The 21,580-nt window shown below is 41.3% G+C and overlaps 1 protein-coding gene across 1 annotated transcript in view; it reads right to left on the bottom strand.

Moving 5' to 3' along the window:
• The window catches only part of PI4K2B (phosphatidylinositol 4-kinase type 2 beta), a 35,228-nt gene extending 32,666 nt beyond the window's left edge, over positions 1-2,562 (bottom strand). Inside the window, exon 1 of the mRNA XM_018049344.1 lies at positions 2,100-2,562. Within this exon, the coding sequence (XP_017904833.1) occupies positions 2,100-2,409 (310 nt within the window). The 5' untranslated portion in view covers positions 2,410-2,562. The remainder of the gene's footprint in view (positions 1-2,099) is intronic.

Here is a 21,580-nt window from a genome sequence, read left to right as displayed (position 1 = left end):
AAAAATGGTTAAAATTCTCTTTAATAATCCATTTGTATTCCAATATTACACTCTATCCTCACTTTTACTTTTTCTAGCTTTAATATCAGAAGGCAATGGCACCCTACTCTTGCCTGGAAAATCCCATGGACAGAGGAGCCTGGTAGGCTGCAGTCCGTGGGGATGCTGAGTCGGACACAACTGAGCGACTTCACTTTCACTATTTACTTTCATGCATTGGAGAAGGAAATGGCAACCCACTCCAGTGTTCTTGCTTGGAGAATCCCAGGGAAGGCGGAGCCTGATGGGCTGCCGTCTATGGGGTCGCACAGAGTTGGACACGACTGAAGCGACTTAACAGCAGCAGCAGCTTTAGTATCACTTGTTTGCAAAATCTTACCTTCACAGAATAAATGCATTTTCAAGGTTCCTTTAAAATCTAGCTACACAGGTAACTTTGGGTGGAAAAAGGCAAGTTAGCCACACAAACCTCAGTGACTTCACAGACAGGTTTCTAGGTATTATATACCATTATAATTAATGTAGCTGGGTGAATGTGGATCCATTTGTGATCTGGTTCCAAATCCATGTTTGATTGTTCTGTTAAATGTTGTACTGTCGATGCATCCAAAAGTTAACATTATAATGGTAGCTGGCTGACCTGTCGGAGAAGGCAATGGCACCCCACTCTACTCTTGCCTGGAAAATCCCATGGACAGAGGAGCCTGATAGGCTGCAGTCCATGGGGTCACTAAGAGTCGGACACAACTGAGTGACTTCACTTTCACTTTTCACTTTCATGCATTGGAGAAGGAAATGGCAACCCACTCCAGTGTTCTTGCCTGGAGAATCCCAGGGACCTGAGAGCCTGGTGGGCTGCCGTCTATGGGGTTGCACAGAGTTGGACACGACTGAAGCGACTTAGCAGCAGCAGCAGCAACAGCTGACCTGTAAGTCAGACCAGGTTGTTAAAGCTTTCTTCATTAAAGTCTGCTTCCCTCGGGCCTCTTTGATTCATTTACTCTACCATTTGACCATAACTACAACTAGAGTAACCTACTCTATCAAGCACAGAAGCCCCATTAGTGTACCACTAGCAGAATGTGTAAAATCTCCACAAAAACTTCAGCAGCATAATGCAAACTACATTTTCTGTGCCTTTTCTTTAAGCTGTCATGTGCAGAGTGATATTCCAGGCAGAATGCAAACATTACCTCATTTAAACCATCCTTACCACCACGGAGCAAGTGTTAGCAGGATCATTTTACAAAACAAGCCTGTCCCAGTGCTACCTAGGACCCTTATAAGTCTATTATATTTTTTAAATTAGCCTAATTCAACACATCTATGCCAAAAAGTTCCATTTAGCAACAAACACCCATGCCTGCAGCTTCGTGCCTAAATTTTACTACCTTTCAACATTTCAATAACCCTCTCTTTCATCTGAGGCTGTCTGCTTAATAGTGAAAAAGGTTTTTCCTTTTTCTGTACAAAAATTAAAAAGTCTCGAGAAAGAAAACTTTGCAAGAGAGAAAGCAGGTACAGAAGTTCAACTGCTTCTGCCCCCTCTGGCTAATGTCACAATAACAATATTTTTAAAGTTTTTGAAACGTGTCCCAGTGGCAACCGGATATTCTTGCTATCTCTTGACTGTCATCCACCTTGCAAATTCACAAACTTTCTTGGTAGTTCAGGGTTCTTAAGCCAAAACTTTAAAGCCAAATTTGAGCAAACAACTTAGGTCATTTTAGTGTTAAGATTTCCTGTCTGATTCCAAAAGTTTAGGATCACTCTTGGGGACGGCCCCAGGGATCGGAGTTTAATGACAACCTCCTGCGTCAGGAGCAGCAGCCTATACTGCCCCTGGAGAAGGTGCGAGTAGACGGGGGAGCGGGGATGGGGGAGAAAAAGGCGAGGTGACCAAGGTGTGAGAGACAGCTGAACCCTCGGCCGGTGCTCAGGACGAGATGCCTGGCGAACAGCTTTTCCTACCAGGCAGGGGCTAGCGGGCGAGAAAGAAAGAAGCCGGGGGCAGCGACCCGAGGAGGGGCTTGAATGCTGAGCGCGGCGGAGAGGGGCAGTCTGGCAGGGCGCGGGAGTAGGGAAGAGCCGGGTCGCACCTGAACCCACGGGGCGGTTCCGGTCCAGATTGGTGGGCGAGCTCCGCTGGCGCCCCAAGCCCGGGGAGGAGGAGAAAGACGCATCCCGGGGCAGAAGCGGCAGTTCCCGGTCGCTGGCCTGGCTAGGGGAGGCCGCACCTTCCTCCCCGGCAGCCGTCTCCAGCCTCACGGCGCCCCCCGGAGCGACCTTCCGCCGCTGGGCCCAGGCGATCCGCGGCAGCAGAGGCTCCCGCTCCTCGTCCTCCTCGTCCTCCTCCAGGCTCCCGCTGCCGGCGGACTCTGGCCTCCCGGGCTCGGAGGCCTCCGCCATGGCCTCCCTCTGTGCCTTCCGCGCTGAGACCGACTCAGAGAGGCGAGGCGTTCGGGTCTGGTCTCGGCATCGCGGGGAACCGGAGCCTGTGGGTCAGACCGAAGAAACCTAGCCAGTGCACTGTCCAGCTCGGCGCCCGCCAGGCGGTTGCCCCGCCCGCCCGCCCGCCCGCCGAGCCCCACCTCGCGCCTCCCCCGCGCCTGCGCGGAAGTGCGGGGGCGTTGTGCGGGGGCCCGGCCGCCACCTGTCTTCCGAAACTGGGGAAGACGCCCTGCGGGTCTAAAGTTACTTCTTGTGGAGCGCAGGGGTGGATGTTAATCTACCTTTGCAGAGGTGCCCCTCTCTAACCCAAATCGGCCTCTCCCTCCCCTGCAGAATTCTCTCCTGTTTCCCACAATGTATACCTGTGTATTTATTTCTTTGTATGACTAACATATGTTTCCCCCACTTAGAAGTCCCGGAGAGCCAGGGCTTAGTCATTTCCCCCAAACATTCTTGATATTGTAGTTTGCATTTTCTCTTTTTAAACACTGGTTAATCTAGCTAGAAGTTTATATAAATTTTTGGTTTTTTCAAAAAGCCATCTGTGGGTCCATTGATTATCTGTTCTCTAGTTCATTGACTTTTTAATAATTTTCTTCCTTTTTCTTTTTTAAATATATGTACCTTGTTTGGCTTTTGCTCGGTTTCTTAATTTGTAAATTTACCAAATTCGTAAGTCTACCAAATTTGGGGAAATCTCAGTCATTATTTTTTCAAAAAATTTTCTACTCCACTCTGTTCCCTTTCTGTGATTCCTATTACAGGTACCTTAAGCTCTTCAATATCGTCTTAAAGATTAGTATAGCTCTGTCCATTTTCCATTTTTTTTCAACAGTTTCTATCTCTGTTTTTCAGATGGAATAATTTCTCTTAATCTGTTTATCCTTTGCCAGTCCTTCAGCCATTTCTAATTAGCTGCTAGACCCACCCAGTGAATTTTTTATTTCAAAATTTGTACTTTTCAGTTCTAGAATTTCCATTCCCCTTTTCTCTTTTTAGAGTTTCTGTATAGCTGAGTTTTTCTGCTAACTCGTTATTATGACCATATACTTTTTCATGTCCTTGTATGGTGTATCAGTTCAGTTCAGTTGCTCAGTCGTCTCCGACTCTTTGCAATCCCATGGACTGCAGCACACCAGGCTTCCCTGTCCATCACCAACTCCTAGAGCTTGTTCAAACTCATGTCCACTGAGTTGGTGATGCCATCCAACCATCTTTCCCTCTATTGTCCCCTTCCTCTCCTGCCTAATGTATAATAACTGTTTAAAACTCTTTGCTAGCCACTATGGAGAACAATATAGAGATTCCTTAAGAAACTAAAAATAGAGTTTCAGTATGATCTAGCAATCCCACTCCTGGGCATGTATCCACAGAACACTCTAATTCAAAAAGATACATGGACCCCAGTGTTCACAGCAGCACTGTTTACAATAGCCAAAACATGAAAGCAACCTAAATGTCCACTAACAGATGAAACGGTTAAAGAAGATACACACACACACACACACACACAGGCGCGCGCACACAGAGTGGAGAATTAGCCATAAAAAAGAATGAAATAATGCCATTTACAGCAACACAGATGGACCTAGAATTTATCATCCTAGGTGGAGTAAGTCAGACAGAGAAAGAGAAATATATATCATTTATATGTGGAATCAAAAAATGATACAAAGAACTTATTTATTATATAGAAATAGACTAGCAGAAATAGAAAACAAGCTTATGGTTGCCAAAGGGAAAATGTGAGGGAGGGATAAATTGGGAGTTTAACATATACAACTACTAAATAGAAAATAAGTAATAAGGACTTACTGTATAACACAAGGAGTTACATTCAATATCTTATAAGAATCTATAATGGAAAAGAATCTGAAAAGGATATATGTATATATGTGTGTGTGTATAATCACTTTGCTGTGAACCTAAATAACACAACTTTGTAAATCAACTAAAATTTTTAAAAAGTCTTTGCTAATTCTTACATCTGAGTCATCTCCAAGATGACTATCTTCTCTCTAAACCATGAGTCAAACTTTCCCGTTCCTTATATATTTGCTAATTATTTATTGTGTACTAGATATTATAGATGTATATATATGAATATTGTAGAGCCTATAGATGCTGCTCTCCTTCCTCTGATAAATGTTGATGTATTCTAGTAGGCAGTTAATTTTTACCCTATGCACACAGAGTTTAGGAGTCAACTAAGGATTTTGGCAGAGTGTATGTGTCAGCTTTGGAGTTCTTTTCCTCTACTACTCTTTCCTTTTCAGGAATTTCATCTTCAATTTCCAGCAGCTCTGGAAGCCCCAGGCTCCATTCTCTAATTCCTTAAGCCATTCATATTGTAGTTTTCTGAGTTCCAGCTGCTTTTCCCAGTGCAGACTGAGCAATGCCCTCATATGAAAAGATGCAGGAGCATAAAATCACACTCATTGTATTTCAGTTCTCTGAACAGTGGCCATCCCTTAAAATTCCACCTGCCTGCTTTGGGTTACTTTTCAGCATCTTCAAATAATTGCTTTTATATTTTATCCAAAGTTTATGACTTTATCTATAAAACACTTAGTCTGATATAACTTCCTATGACATATTTTTACAGGAATGTATCTTCTTTTAGTGAGGTGAATGGTGCTGTTTTTGTTTTTGTTTTTTTGTCTGTAGTTCATGTTAGTGGGCTTCCTGGTGGCTCAGACAGTAAAGAATCTGCCTACAATTCAGGAGATCCATGTTCGATAAATGGGTTGCAAAGATCCTCTGGAGGAGGAAATGGCAACCCACTCCAGTATTCTTGCCACTGAGATAATCCCATGGACATAGGAGCCTGGCAGGCTATAGTCCATGGGGTCACAAAGAGTCGGACACAACTGAAGTGACTGAACTCACATGCACACATTAGTAGAGGAATACTACTTACTGCTAGATAAGACAAGATTCAGCATCAGTTCTATTCGTAGATATGAACACTGAGAAAATATGTTCAAATAAATAGATGATCATGGTGAATGCTTTCAAATAGCCACGTCACTCAAATATTTGATCTTTCATATATCTTTCAAGATATATGCTAAAAGTCATATAGTGTCTATCATCAAAAATTATTTTTATTATCTATAATCAGGCAATTTATTTAGGTCCTCTTTTGTTTGAGTTATTCACTTTCTTTCATGAAAAGAGTCGGACACGACTGAGCGACTGAACTGAACTGAATTTTATTCGATTTCTGGCAAGTATACCAAAAAGGCTTTTAAAAGACTTATCAGTTATTAATAATTGTTCTGTAACTCTTTCAAGACACTTTTTTAACTGAGTTGAGAAAATAAAAATATTAACATATCTATAGAATTTTGGCAATACAATATTACTTGTTAAAATGCTTTTATCTTATCATGAGTGTTAAGTATATTTTTGCCAAAATTTTAGGACTACAGATTTGGTTCATTCAATGTATGTTAAAAAAAAGTCTAACTTAAAAGTTAATTGGTAAAGCCAATATCCACTATCAAATCAGTCAGCCAAAGCAAGTATTTTTTCAATTCATGATAGCTCAGTTGGTAAAGAATCTGCCTGCAACGCAGGATACCCTGGTTCGATTCCTGGTTCGGGAAGATCCCCCGGAGACGGGATAAGCTACCCACTCCAGTATTCTTGGGCTTCCCTTGTGGCTCAGCTGGTAAAGAATCCGCCTGCAATGCGGGAGACCTGGGTTTGATCCCTGGGTTGGGAAGATCCCCTGGAGTATTCTGGCCTGGAGAATTCCATGGACTGTATAGTCCTTGGGGTTGAAAAGAGTCAGACACAACTAAGTGTCTTTCACAACAACAAATATGGTAAACCCTGGAGGAGGGCATGGCAACCCACTCCATTATTCTTGCTGGAGAATCCCATGAACAGAGGAGCCTGGCGGGCTATAGTCCACAGGATCGCAAAGAGTCAGACATGACTGAAGCAACTTAGCACAAGCACACAAACACGGTAAAATATATCCCTATGTCAGCATCTCAGTTTTAAAATTCTAAGACTCTGCTGCCTCTAGTATTTCTCACAGTATTTCCCACAGAATCCAAAAGTCTGTTGCTTATATCTGTGTCTCTTTTGCTGTCTCATAGATAGGGTCATCGTTACCATCTTTCTAAATTCCATATATATGCATTAATATACTGTATTTGGTGCTTTGAAGATGCAAGATCTTTAAATGAAACTTGGCATCACTCTTGCAATCTAACTGTATAATACCTATGTATTCAGAACATCCTCACACAGGACTAAATGCACCATGTCCAATGTCACCATCACCTTTGCTGCTGCTAAGGCGCTTCAGTCGTGTCCGACTCTGTGCGATGCCATAGACGGCAGCCCACCAGACTCCCCCGTCCCTGGGATTCTCCAGGCAAGAACACTGGAGTGGGTTGCCATTTCCCTCTCCAGTGCATGAAAGTGAAAAGTGAAAGTGAAGTCGCTCAGTTGTGTCCGACTCCTAGCGACCCCATGGACTGCAGTCCACCAGGCTCCTCCGTCCATGGGATTTGCCAGGCAAGAGTACTGGAGTGGGGTGCCATTGCCTTCTCCGCACCATCACCTTTAATGCTCCCTTAATAAGAGAAGACATGAAGCACTGTTGCTACTTAATGGGGCATTCATTAATCAAGGCTTTACCAACATCTGTATTTCAAAATCCAATCTTTGTTGTGAGCCTCAGGTCTTTTATACCCCAGCACAAGGAACCACTGGAAGATTTAGGATAGGTATATTCCAGCACCAACTGGAATTCAGTTCTACCACTAAGCACACAGAGTTAGCACAGATCTTACAAGTTAAAAAGTCAGTCCTCCATGAGACCATCCTTACTTCAGATGTCAGCTACCCTTCATGGGTCCTCAGGCCACCTCCATTTATAACCAACTGGCTCTATATTTGGGGGGCCCATCACCTCCTTAGGTTCTGTAATTTGCTAGAACAACTCACAGAACAGCAAAGATCTAAAGGTTTCTGCCTTAATGGAAATTATGATGAAATGGAACTTACAGACAAATAGGCAGTTGCAATACAGTATCCTAAGAGATTTGTGAAGGAAGTACAGGCTGCTATGAGAGTATATGAGGAAGACCAATCAGGAAAGAGGGCTAAGAAATAGAATATAGGGGTAGGGAAGAGACTTAGCTGGAGTAAAATCCCACCTGAAATTTCTGATCATGTTTTTCAGCAATCTAGCTGTTGTTTTTTGCTAGTGGTATTGGTTGGGCTCCATCAACAACCCTCCTCTCTCTCAGGTACCCCAAATGATCTTTATTTTCACCCCTAAGTAGAAAACTATCCTTACTAAGCAAACACAGACTGAAGAAAGTTTCTTTTTTTTCTTCAATGCTAAAATGCATTTTTGTTCTTTTTTTTTTTTTTTTTAAATTCTTTATTTTACTTTACAATACTGTACTGGTTTTGCCATACATCAACATGAATCCGCCAAGGGTCTGGAGCCGATTACACAAAATGAAGTAAGCCAGAAAGTAAAACACCAACACAGTATGCTGCTAAGTCGCTTCAGTCGTGTCCGACTCTGTGCGACCCCATAGACGGCAGCCCACCAGGTTCTGCCGTCCCTGGGATTCTCCAGGCAAGAACACTGGAGTGGGTTGCCATTTCCTTCTCCAATGTGTGAAAGTGAAAAGTGAAAGTGAAGTCGCTCAGTCGTGTCCGACTCTTCGCAACCCTGTGGACTGCAGCCTACTGGGCTCCTCTGTCCATGGGATTTTCCAGGCAAGAGTACTGGAGTGGGGTGCCGTTGCCTTCTCCTTCAACACAGTATACTAACACATATATATGGAATTTAGAAAGATGGTAACAATAACCCTGTATGCGAGACAGCAAAAGAGACACAGAGGTATAGAACAGACTTTTGGACTCTGTGGGAGAGGGAGAGGGTGGGATGATTTGGGAGAATGACATTGAAACATGTATAATATCATATAAGAAGCGAATCGCCAGTCTAGGTTCGATGCAGGATACAGGATGCTTGGGGCTGGTGCACTGGGATGACCCAGAGAGATGGTATGGGGAGCCAGTCCTCCATGAGACCATCCTTACTTCAGATGTCAGCTACCCTTCATGGGTCCTCAGGCCACCTTCTGAGGTTGGGGGTGGGGGTTCAGGGTTGGGAACTCATGAAGAAAGTTTCTATTCCTCCATTCCCTTAACAAATAAATTGTACCAAGTGCTATTCTAGTGCTGGGGAAAGAAAAGAGAACACACCTCTGTTCTTATGAGGCTTCCATTCTCATGAGGAAGACAAATAATAAAAAGTAGCCAATAGAATGTTACAATGTAAAATGATGACAAATGTTTTGAAAAAGAATTATGTAGGGTGAAGAGTACAGAATGACAGTACTGCAAACAAGTGGGTGCTGTTGCATAAAAGGTGGTTGTAATGGTTTGGATGGTGATTTCCCTCAAAAGATATTTCCATGTCAAATCCCTGGAACCTGTAAATATTATGTTATTTGGAAAAAAAAGTTTTTGAAGATGTAATTAAGTTAAGGACTGGGGGATTGTATCATCCCAGATGACACTAAATCTAACGACAAGTCTCCTTATAAAAGAAAGGCAGAGGGAAGTTTAAGACAAAAGAGGAAAAGACACACACAGAGGCAAATGTGAAGATGAGACGTAGATGTGGCCACAAGCCAAAGAATCCAAGAAATGCCAACAGTAACAAGAAAATAATACAATAGTCAAACACTCAAAGACAGAATGGACAATGATATGATAGCTATTAGGCTGAGATAAGTGCTCCAAAAACATGGTTACTTCTAAATCCTATCTATGTGAAAATTCTGGAGCTTCTTCTGTGTATTTTTTTGGCTCTGTTCTAATTTTTGTGTTTTTTTTTTAATTAAAAAGTTACATTACAATGATTTTAGTGCACCAGAAGGTTTGTATAGCAGTGAGGGGGGAAAAAAACAAAGACTACTGGTTCTAGGTGAATGTCTTAATTAGATGAGTTTGATTTTAAGGTTATGATTCAGTTGATATGCCATGTGTAACCCCAGAAAACAGAACACTGCTAGCCTTTGAGTAAATCTGATAGTAGCTGCTTGATCATCTGTTTTGGCTTTGTTCAGCTAGCTGCAGTGGACTTTTACTTCATGGGGAATCTATTACTGCCTTGAAGAAACACTAAGATCCTCTAGATGGGCCCTCCAATCTTTGTATTCGGCTCCACTTCAATATTTATATGTATGTGTTGTGATTTGAATACAGACATACCAAAGAAAAACATAATTCCCAGTTTTCTGTCATTTCCCAAATTTATCTCATACTAATATTGGATCCTGCTTTAAGCAGAATCTGTTCCCAAAAATTTACATGCAGATAAAACGCTTCTGAAACAAATGCTGCTTTAATGCGGTGATAATGAAAGCTACAGTTTATTGAGAGCCAGATGCTGTTCCACGTGCTTTGAGTTAATTAGCATATATACCCTCACAACAACCCATTGTGGCAGGGTTCTTATTATCCCCTCTTTACATGTGAGGAAACTAAGGCATACACAGGTGAAAATGATTTGTCCCAGGTCACCCAGATGTAAGTGGAAGAATTAATGTTGGAATACCAGTGGTCTGGCTCCACCCTTTCAGTCATTCCATTCTACAGCCTCTCTTGGCTTTGGAAACCAAAGTAAGTTTCTTTCTAAATCCCGGTTCTGATTGTTGTCACTAACTTCTTTTTCTTCTTCAGGAGATCTTTTTTTTCTTTTTTTTCTTTTAATGAAGTATAGTTGATTTACAATGTTGTGTTAGTTTCAGATGTACAGCAAAGTGATTCATTTATATTGTTAATGCTATTGTTTAGTCACTCAGCTGTGTCCGACTCTGTGACCCCCTGGACCGTAGCTCTCCAGGCTCCTCTGTCCATGGGATTTTCCAGACAAGACTACTGGAGTGGGTTGTCATTTCCTCCTCCAAGGGAACTTCCCAACCCAGGGATCGAACCTGCATCTCCTGCACTGGCAGGCAGATTTTCTACACTAAGCCACCAGGGAGACCCTATTCAGTATACAATACATATATATATATATTCTTTTTCAGATTCTTCTTCATTATAGGTTATTAAAAGATATTGAATATCATTCCCTGTGCTATACAGTAGGTCCTGTTGATAATCTATTTTAAATGTAGTAGTATGTATATGTTAATCCCAAACTCCTAATTTATCCCTCCTCTCCCTTCCCCCTTTGGTAACCATAAGTTTGTTTTCTGTATCTGTGAGTCTATTTCTGTTTTTTAATAAGTTCATTTTCATCTTTTTTTTTAGATACTATATATAAGTGATATCATATGATAGTTGTCCTCTCTGACTTACTTCACTTAAGATAATAAATTCTAGGTCCATTCATGTTGCCGTAAATGGCATTATTTCATTCTTTTTTGTTGCTGAATACCCCATTATATATCTATCTCACATCTCCTTTATCCATTCATCTGTTGACAGACAGTCACTAGCTTCTAATGCCATCCTCATTGCTCACTTAAAAATGAAAACAGAAGCAAACCTAAAAATTTACCATGGTATGTAATTCCTCCCCAACTGGGCTCTAACCCTTCACATCAACCCCAGCTGCAGCCATCCTGATTGATTTCCTATTTCTAGGACCAGTTATTTCATGTCTCCGTGTCTTTAATCTTCAGTTTAGCCACTCAGTTGTGTCCGACTCTTTGTGACCCCGTGGACTGCAGCACACCGGGCTTCCCTGTCCCTGACTTTAATCTTGCTGACAGGATATCTCTACCATCTTCTCCATGTGGCCATCATCTACCTCACCTCTAAAACCCCACTTCCCTAAACAGAGATCATGTCTCTATCCTATATTCTCCCTAAATCCTTGCTCTGACTTCCTCCAGTGGCACCCCTCCCACTAAACTTTCATCATTTCAAAGGTGCTGTGAAAGTGCAAGTCCCCTGCAGTAAAGGAGGTGATGTTCTCTCTGTATTTCTCTCTCACTTCCTCCAGTTCCTAGGAAAGTGACTAGAACATACTGTGTGCCTGACAAAGGTTTTATAAATTCATGAACAAATGAACAAATCAGTAAAATTATATTTAAAGGAGTCTGTAAAATTCTGTAATGAAAGCCATTAATCCTCAACTTTTCTTTGATAATACTGATATCTGCTTCCCAAATATCACCAAAAAAGCCTGTGCTGAGAGGTCCCCAAGAGCATCCCAGGTTTGATGATTCAGTGGGAGGACTCACAGGACTCAGCATGAGGTCATATTTATATCTATGACTTATTATAGTAAAAGGACACAAAGCAGAATTAGCAAAGGAAAAGGCACCTGAGATGAAGTTGAGAGGAAACCAGTGACTCACTTCCAAGAGCCATCTCCCAGTGGAGGCACACAGGACACTCTTACCTCCCTAGACTACAAGTTATGACAACAAGTGTGAAATGCTGTCTACCAGCGAAGCTCAGAGACTCAGTGTCAGAGATTTTTATTGGGGCTGGTCATGCAGGCATCCTCTGCCTAGCATCAATCAAAATTCCAGATCCCTAGAAACAATGCATGTGTTCAGCATAAACCACAATGTTTACATAAACATTTCAGGCACAGTGAGTCACTCTTATCAGGAATGGTGGGACCCAAGTTGTCAGTGAGAATCCCAGATGTCAGTCAAGGGCCATGCAACAATCACACTTGCCGAATGAGAAGAGCTCTCAAAGGAAAGAATAATACCTCAGCGAGAAAAGAGGAAAAGGGCTGGCTAGCCCCATGCTCCAGAATGAGATGAAGGACAGAAGCCGAGTTCCTCAGAGGCCATCTCAGAAGAGAGTTAAGCAAAGAGTTGCCAGATTTTCTTTTCCAAAATCCTGGTTGGGAATGGCAATGGGTTCATGGCATAAAAAACTGTGATAGTGGTTACAAATATAGGTACTTGATGAAAATACTTGATGAAAGTACTTCCAGTTTGTGCAGTTTAATATCATTTTTACAAAGTATTTAAATTTTTTTATAACTGTATAGAAGTATATAATTCAATTTTTTGTCTTATTTTTATTTCAATAGACAGAAGCAAAACTAGCCAAGTGCCAACCTAATTGCAGACACTAGATAAATCCAGGGACAAGACAGACTTCAGGAACTGTGGTTTTATATACCTTGTAATTTCCCTGGTATTCTCACTTGTGTGGTTGCCTGTCCACAGTACTTACTGAAAAATCAGTGAAAGCAGAGAGACGACTGTTAGCTTGTCAGCAAGAAAATGAGGAGCTGGGAAATTGGGTACCACGCTGCTGCTGGGTCTGGGTGAGGGGAGACAAGCAGATGGTAATGTTGTTGAAAGAAAAGGAAAACTGGTCCAATCCTTAAGCCCCTAGGGAAGAGGAAGAACTAGGGTGAGCAAGTGTGGGCCTGCAAGTGGGGCTCAAGCTTTGAAACCTGTATTAGTTTCCTGGAACTGCCCAACAAACCATCACAAACTGGGTGCCGTGAAACAACAGAATTTATTCTCTCACAGTTCAGGAGGCAAGAAGTTTGAAATCAAGATGTTGGCAGAGCCATGCTCTCTCCAAAGGCTCTTGGGGAAAATCATCCTTATTTCTCCCAGCTTCTGGTAGCTCCTGGAAACCCCGGGCCTTGTGGACACATCACTCTAATCTCTGCTCCAGTGTCATGTAGCCAGCTCCTCTCTATGTATCTCTACTTGTTCTCTCCTCTTTTTATAAGGACATCAGTCATTAGATTTAGGGAGTACCTTAATCCAGTATGACGTGATCTTAACTAATTACATTTGCAATGACCCTATCTCCAAATAAGGTCACATTTTGAGGTTTTAAATGGACATAGGATTTTTTCTTTTTATAAAAAAGGGACACTATTCAACCCACACTAAAACCTCATCACAGTAACTTGCACTTGTCATTGTCAGATGAGAGGTCCCCCACCAAAACCTCAGTGTGCCTATTAGTATAGCTTGCCTGGAATCTGTGACTATCAAAACAGGAAGCCACTGAGAAAACCTAAGAGGTCACAAAAAAGACAAGGAAAATTGCTTCCTATGTGTGACCAGACTTAATGCTATTCCATGGATGAAAAGCCCGTGATTTCAAAGCTCACAATGAAAGCTCTTGTTGAAGGAAATCTGCTTATGAGACACCATATGGTGAATGTGGTTCCATTAACTCTCTGGGGCATCTTGAATGTGCTCTGATCTTCCTCACAGGGTCCCCTCATCACAGGTGACAGGCCCACCTGCAAGGATCCAGGTACATTCAGAGGACAGGATGCACAAGCTTGTAAACATATCCAGACCTGTCTGAGCCACCCACAAAGACACTCCAGCTAAAATAACCTCTGGCCGCTCCCTTCTGAATACTGCTTCTCTGAGGGAAACCTTTATTTGCTTAAGGAAGCTTTGGCAATTGGAAATTGTTATTCTTGGCTTTGAGGAAACACTGGTGAGTGGCTACTCAGTCAATTCTGCTTCCAGAATTAGACTTATGGACACTGACATAGGTTAAAAAACAAGTGAACAAACAAACTTACATGCTGATACTATTTTTAACTTCTATCACCAAGTTGGTACTGTTGGTAAATGAATGAGATGCAAAAGAACCTCAAAAGTACAGTTGCAATCATTCCTGGTCCACAAGACATTTTCAAATGGTATATTAAGCTATTAAGTAACTGCCATAGACTGTGTTCTCCCAAAATTTATCAATCAAATCTAATCCCCCATATAATGGTATTTTGGAGGTGGTTAGGTCATGAGAGTTGAACTCCCATGAATGGATTTAGTACCCTGACCCCAAAGAGCATTCTTGTCCACTTCTACCAAGTAAGGACACAGTGAAAAGATGGGCATCTATTAATCAGGAAGCAGACCTTCGCCAGAAACCAAATCTGCTGGCAGCACAGTCTTGGACTTCCCAGCCTCCAGTCAAGTTTTATTGTTTATAAGCCACCAGTATATGGTATTTCTTTTATAGCAGCCCAAACAGACTAAGAGACTCATTGTCAACATGGTGTACGGCATGGCAGGGGCAGTGGTTTAAGTCATTCAGTTGTGTCCAACTCTTTGCGATCCCATGGACTGTACCCGCCAGGCTCCTCTGTCCACTGGACTTCCCAGGAAGAATACTTCAGTGGGTTGCCATTTCCTTCTCCAGGGGATCTTCCAGACCTAGGGATAGAACCCAGGTCTTCTACATTACAGGCAGTCTCTTGCACTGCAGGCAGATTCTTTACCTGCTGAGCCACCTGGGAAGCTGTATGGCATGGAACTTTCCTAATGATTTAATCTATCCATCCTTTTATCCATCCACTCCTCACTCTATTGATTCTGCTTCTACTCAAACTGCCATCTATGGGGTCACACAGAGTCAGACACAAGTGAAGTGACTTAGCAGCAGCAGCAGCAGCAGCTACTCAAACTGGTTTAAAGGAAAATCATTATTGTGCTTTGGAGGAAGTCCATCAAGAGGGCACGTTTGGGAGCTAGTTCACTCAGGGGCTCATCATTGTCACCAGAGACCCAGGTTCTCTCCATCCTTTAGCTCATTCATGCTTAGCTTGTTGGCTTCACTTTCAGGCTGCCACTCTCATGGGTGAACGATGATTGCAGCTGTTGTCAGCAGCTTCATACCAGACATAGCCACAGAAAGGCAAGCAACCCAATACCTTTCTCTCCAGGTCTTCTACCCTAAATCCCTTCTGTAGAGCAGCCAGAGTGAACTTCCCAACTTGCATCTCCAATTATGTTCCTCCTCTGCTTAAAGATTCAGTAGCCTCCCATGATACTTAGAATATAAACCAAAATGTGATCTGGGGTTATAATGCTGTCCAGATGAATTTGAAGGAAACTTGATCAGGAACTAGCTTCTTCCCTTGCCTCTCAGCAGCAAGGGCCACAAATTCCCGGCCATTCTGCTGACTCAGCTATGCCCGTCTCTTTTGGTCTTCTCTTGCTATCAGCCACTAACACCTTCCCATCTTTTTTTTTTTTTTTTAATGTTTTATATTTTATCTTATTTTAATTTTTAATTTTACTTTATTTTACTTTACAATACTGTATTGGTTTTGCCATACATTGACATGAATCCACAACGGGTGTACATGCGTTCCCAAACAGGAACCCCCCTCCCACCTCCCTCCCCATAACATCTCTCTGGGTCATCCCCGTGCACCAGCCCCAAGCATGCTGTATCCTGCATCAAACCTAGACTGGCGATTCGTTTCTTACATGATAGTATACATATTTCAATGCCATTCTCCCAAATCATCCCATCCTCTCCCTCTCCCTGAGTCCAAAAGTCCGCTCTACACATCTGTGTCTCTTTTGCTGTCTTGCATACAGGGTCATCATTGCCATCTTTCTAAATTCCATATATATGTATTAGTATACTGTATTGGTGTTTTTCTTTCTGGCTTACTTTCTTCTGTATAATCGGCTCCAGTTTCATCCATCTCATTAGAACTGATTCAAATGTATTCTTTTTAATGGCTGAGTAATACTCCACTGTGTATATGTACCACAGCTTTCTTATCCATTCATCTGCTGATGGACATCTAGGTTGTTTCCATGTCCTGGCTATTATAAATAGTGCTGAGATGAACATTGGGGTACATGTGTCTCTTTCAATTCTGATTTCCTCGGTGTGTATGCCCAGCAGTGGGATTGCTGGGTCATAAGGCAGTTCTATCTGCAATTTTTAAAGGAATCTCCACACTGTTCTCCATAGTGGCTGTACTAGTTTGCATTCCCACCAACAGTGTAGGAGGGTTCCCTTTTCTCCACACCCTCTCCAGCATTTATTGCTTGCAGACTTTTGGATCGCAGCCATTCTGACTGGTGTGAAGTGGTACCTCATTGTGGTTTTGATTTGCATTTCTCTAATAATGAGTGAAGTTGAGCATCTTTTCATGTGTTTGTTAGCCATCCGTATGTCTTCTTTGGAGAAATGTCTATTTAGTTCTTTGGCCCATTTTTTGATTGGGTCGTTTATTTTTCTGGAATTGAGCTGATTAAGTTGCTTGTATATTTTTGAGATTAGTTGTTTGTCAGTTGCTTCATTTGCTATTATTTTCTCCCATTCAGAAGGCTGTCTTTTCACCTTGATTATATTTTCCTTTGTTGTGCAGAAGCTTTTAATTTTAATTAGATCCCATTTGTTTATTTTTCCTTTTATTTCCAGAATTCTGGGAGGTGGATCATAGAGGATCCTGCTGTGATTTATGTCGGAGAGTGTTTTGCCTATGTTCTCCTCTAGGAGTTTTATAGTTTCTGGTCTTACATTTAGATCTTTAATCCATTTTGAGTTTATTTTTGTGTGTGGTGTTAGAAAGTGATCTAGTTTCATTCTTTTACAAATGGTTGACCAGTTTTCCCAGCACCACTTGTTAACCTTTCCATCTTTTTATGTCTTCCTGACCTTGTGGCAGCTGTTTGTGAGTAACATGCGGTTACTCATGCCTTTTCTTTGCATGTTTTCAGAGTCTCTTCTTGAACCTAGCTGATTCTTTCTTCATATTTTCTAGATCTAATTTCTAACCAGAGTACCCTGGTTGGCTTCTTTTCTTATTATCCTTCCTGTTTGGATAGAGCTTTCCAATTGGTCTAATTGCTTTGTGATGGAGAAGATGAGGAGGCAGGCAGATCACATGGAAAAGAACATTTCAGAGGCTGTGGTGGAGGCCTTCTTTTCCTACAGTGACCAAAAGGCAAGTATCCAAACTGATCCGTCCAATACAGGAGAAAAAGGATGACCAGCATGTTTGGATAATAGTCCACAGTGTTATCTCCTGGCAAGGTATAGTGGTATTTTAAAGAGGCTCTGTCTCCCTCATTTCTGGCATATGGTGGCTCTAGACTTTCTTTTTCACGTTGAGGTTGGGAGTAAAACATACTGGGGACAGTATGAAAAAAAATGGAAAAAAAAGTGTCAAATGGAAAAAAGTAAAATAACCCTAAGATTATAACATTATTTGACTTGGACAATAACAAGTGAATTTAAATGAAGCTAGATCTCAAAGTGATTTCCATGAAAACAGACAACTAAGTTTTATTTTTCTTCCTTTTTTTTTTAAAAAGATTTTAATCTAATCTGGTCAAGTAGAAGAAAATAACTCAATGTTCTGAAAATAAATTTCCCAGAGGAGGCCATTAAGGCAGCCCTTTTGTTTCCTGTCATACTTGGAATCTGTTACAAGGACAAACTCTATTTGTTTGGGTACATTAATTTTGCTCAATGGCCTTTCTATAAAATGAGCATCAAATTGATGGGACTGGACCTCAGCAAAGAAGAAGTTCCAATTTTCTCTGGATGGATTGTTCTGGACGTGCAGTGGAAAATTATTATTAATAGCGATTCATGTTTACTATCCAGTGAACACAAAACAAAGAGGGAGTTAGAAATGCAGCTGTGTCCAACTAAGCACTCAGCAACACAGGACACATTACAGGGAGTGATGACCCCAATCTTCGGCTCCTGGGTGGCTCGGCTATTTGGACCATATCCGGTATGTTGGAACATAGCACCTGAATGTGCTTTGGTTTAAGAACTTCAGGGAACTAAAACAGGTCTTCAACATGATCTTGGTCATTTGAGTTGTGCTTATACCCTGGATGCATCCGCGTGTTTATTTCAGTCATTTAGCTGGACACGTGGAGATGGGCTGAACACACATTTCCTTCCCTCATGGAGTTGATATTCTATGTGATAAAACCTGGTTCCTAAGGTCTTCCTGATTTGAACTGTGTCTTCAAAGGTCAAACCGAAGCAGAGGCATATGGTGGCTCTAGAGTTTCCTTTTCAGGTTAAGTAACTGGGGATAAAGCATGCTGAATGAAGGAGTGGAGAGGGAAAAGCAAAGAATTAAAACAACTTCATCTTCTTGGAGCTTAATCAGAATCCAGCTAGACCCTGTGATCAGTGGGGTATGGAGAGCTGCTATAATGCTTATTTCTCATACATGTATATGCCTTTGTCGTTTGCACTCTGTGTGCTGTGCTCATTCCCAAGTTCATTTCTCTTTGTCTCCTATGGAAATAAATGAAGACTAACCAAATGAGAACAGGCAAGATATTTTTATTTAGAGTTTGCTATAGCAAAGGAATAACCCACCATTACTTGCCTTTTGGCAGAGACTGAAAGGCAGGCAAAGGAGTGGGAAAGTTTTATAGTAAAACAAAGAGAAAGCTTCAGGTATGGACCGATTGGAGTCTGTTGGGCTTGGAGAAGCCTGGGCTAACTAGAAATAGGACATCCTATATGGTGTAAGGGTGTATATTGGTAAGGGTGTATATCAGGCTGTGTCTGATTGGTCCCAGGTTCAAAGTGAGGACAAATATTAGGGAAGTTCAGTTAATAATCAAGTCCTGGCCTGATTTGGGGGCAGTTGCTGTGGAGATTATTATGTAGCTTCCTGTTCTGTTCTGTTCTGTTCAGTCTCTCAGTCATGTCCAACTCTTTGCGACTCCATGAACTGCAGCATGTCAGGCCTCCCTGTCTATCACCAACTCCCGGAGTCCACCCAAACCAGTGTCCATTGTGTCGGTGATGCCATCCAGCCATCTCATCCTCTGTCGTCCCCTTCTCCTCCTGCCCTCAATCTTTCCCAGCATCAAGGTCTTTTCAAATGAGTCAGCTCTTCGCATCAGGTGGCCAAAGTATTGGAGGTTCAACTTCAGCATCAGCCCTTCCAAAGAATATTCAGGACTGATTTCCTTTAGGATGGACTGGTTGCATATTCTTGCAGTCCAAGGGACTCTCAAGAGTCTTCTCAGTTCAAAAACATCAATGTAGCTTCCTAGGCCAGTTGATAGAGATAGTGGTCTGATTTACACAGAAGACTGGCTTTCCGGTCTGGTTACTATAAATAATATCAATTGATTGGTTTCCCAGGCTGGTTTCTACAGTTTGTGGGTCAGAGCTCTGTTTTAATATCTGGTCTGACAATTCTCTGTTTGTATATTCAATCTCTCACTTATATTTTCCCTAAATTACTTAACCTATTTTAAGTTTTAAATCCTTTAACTTACACATACCTATTAATATCCATTAATTCAGCAGCTTTTATGGTACATTTTCAACAAAATTTTAATTATGAAAATAATGCATGTTCACTGAATGAAAAGTTTAAATGTAGAAATAAACAAAAGGAAAAATAATTTTATAAATTCCCACCAATCATTGACAATTTGCGGTATGTTCTTTCTATGCATATTCAGTCATTAATACAATCCCATAGTACTTTGCAACTCTCTTGCAAATGGTAGCTGGTGTGTGTTTCTCCCAGTGAAGATCTGCAGAGATGGGGAGTATTTCTTGATCTTAGCCAAAAGGCTGAGAAGCGATGGGGAGTATTTCTTATCTAACTGTTACTCCCCAAGACTTGAACATGGTTAGCATGTTCAAATAAGTATTTACTGAATATTTTTTATTGAGCCACATGAAGCTGCCTTTCTCTGAAGTCAAAATGATCAAATAATGGTAATTTCATGTTTGTTAAACATAGTGGATGGATCGATGAGTGGATGGATGACTGGATGAATGAATGGACAGATAGATGATGGATGGAGGAATGATAATGGATGGATGAACTGAAAAGCCTTTTACCATTGTCAGTTCCATTACATATAACCAATGATTTGAGCATCTAAATTCCAGATCAATGTGTTGTGACCTCTTAAAGATGATGGGGAAGATTCTGAGTTTTGCTTTTAACTTGGTTATTTCTTCCATTTATTTATGATGGTTATTTAGCCAATTACCAAATGGTAGTGTCAATCCTTTTCATCCATATATGCATCCAACTTTTTTATTAGACTGCAATCTCCCTGTCATGAGTAGATGGATCATTTTCATTTTTCAATTATTTGAGCTTCAGTTTAGGACTTTGGTTAATGATTTTGCAAGACATTGATTGGAAAGCTCTTTGTCTTTCCTGATTAAAACCATGTATGATGTCTTCTCTCCAGCTCTCTTTTATTTGTGCCTAGTAATTGTGGATCTAAATATATGACTATGGTGATCTGTCACACACTATATTATGCGAATTTTTCAGGAAGCAAAATCTTTTTTATTTTTTTTTTAAATCATTTCAGAAGGTTGTCATTAATCAGACTAAGGATTTTGGAAGTAAGTCTTAAGTAAAATGAATTGTTTTCAATGAAACACTATAATAGCAAATCACTGCTGCCAACTCCTATTCAATATTCATCCAATTATAGTATCTTTGTTTAATATCTAGAGAAGAGTTGCTACATAAATTATCTCTAAGGACTTATCCTTGGGGGTTAGTCTCTAAATGCTATAAAAGTCAGTAGTTTAGTATCATGGATAAAAATAGAAGGTTGGCTGTTCTGATTTCTCGTTCCTTTCAGTTCTGTCTGGCATAATTCTCTTACTTCAGGCATGTTATCTTCTCTCTTGGAGTCTTGGTTACCTCCTTTGTAAAATGGTTCTATCTATACATCTGAATGTTTATGGCCTTCCCTTCATACATATGTTAAATCTTAACCACCAAGATGACAGAATTAGGAGTTGGGGCCTTTGGAAGGTGATTAGGTCATGAGGGTAGAGCCCTCACAAATGGGAACAGTGCCCTTACAAATGATAGCCCTAAGAGCCCCCTCACCTTGTCTGCCATGTGAGGTTACATCGAGAAGACTGCCATCTACGAACCACAAAGGGAGACTTCACCAGTCTCTGAACATACCAGTGCCTTAATCTTAGACCTCCCAGCCTCCAGAACTCTGAGAAATAAATGCTTGTTGTTTATAAGCCAGCCAGTCTATGGCATTTTGTTATAGCAGCCTGAAAGGACTAAGACAAATGGGGGTAATGTTATCTTGGAGGATATAGTCATTCATTCTTTCATTCAATACACACTCATGTGTCCAGGCCCTGCTCTCAGCAGTGCTATTGGTGTCATAATTTCATGTAAAATATATTCATATAACACAGGTGACCCTTTGAATTTGTGGGCTTTGAATCCTTAGATTCAACCAACTGTGGATTGAAAATGCTTGGGGGGGAAATCCAGGAAGTTCCCCTAAACATTTGAATTTGCTGCTCAAAGGCAACTATTTATATAGCATTTACATTGTATTAGGTATTATAAGTAATCTAGAGA

This window comes from Capra hircus, chromosome 6 (assembly GCF_001704415.2).
Source record: "Capra hircus breed San Clemente chromosome 6, ASM170441v1, whole genome shotgun sequence".
Classification (NCBI taxonomy): Eukaryota; Metazoa; Chordata; class Mammalia; order Artiodactyla; family Bovidae; genus Capra; species Capra hircus.
This window is presented reverse-complemented; position numbering and strand designations above follow the sequence as displayed.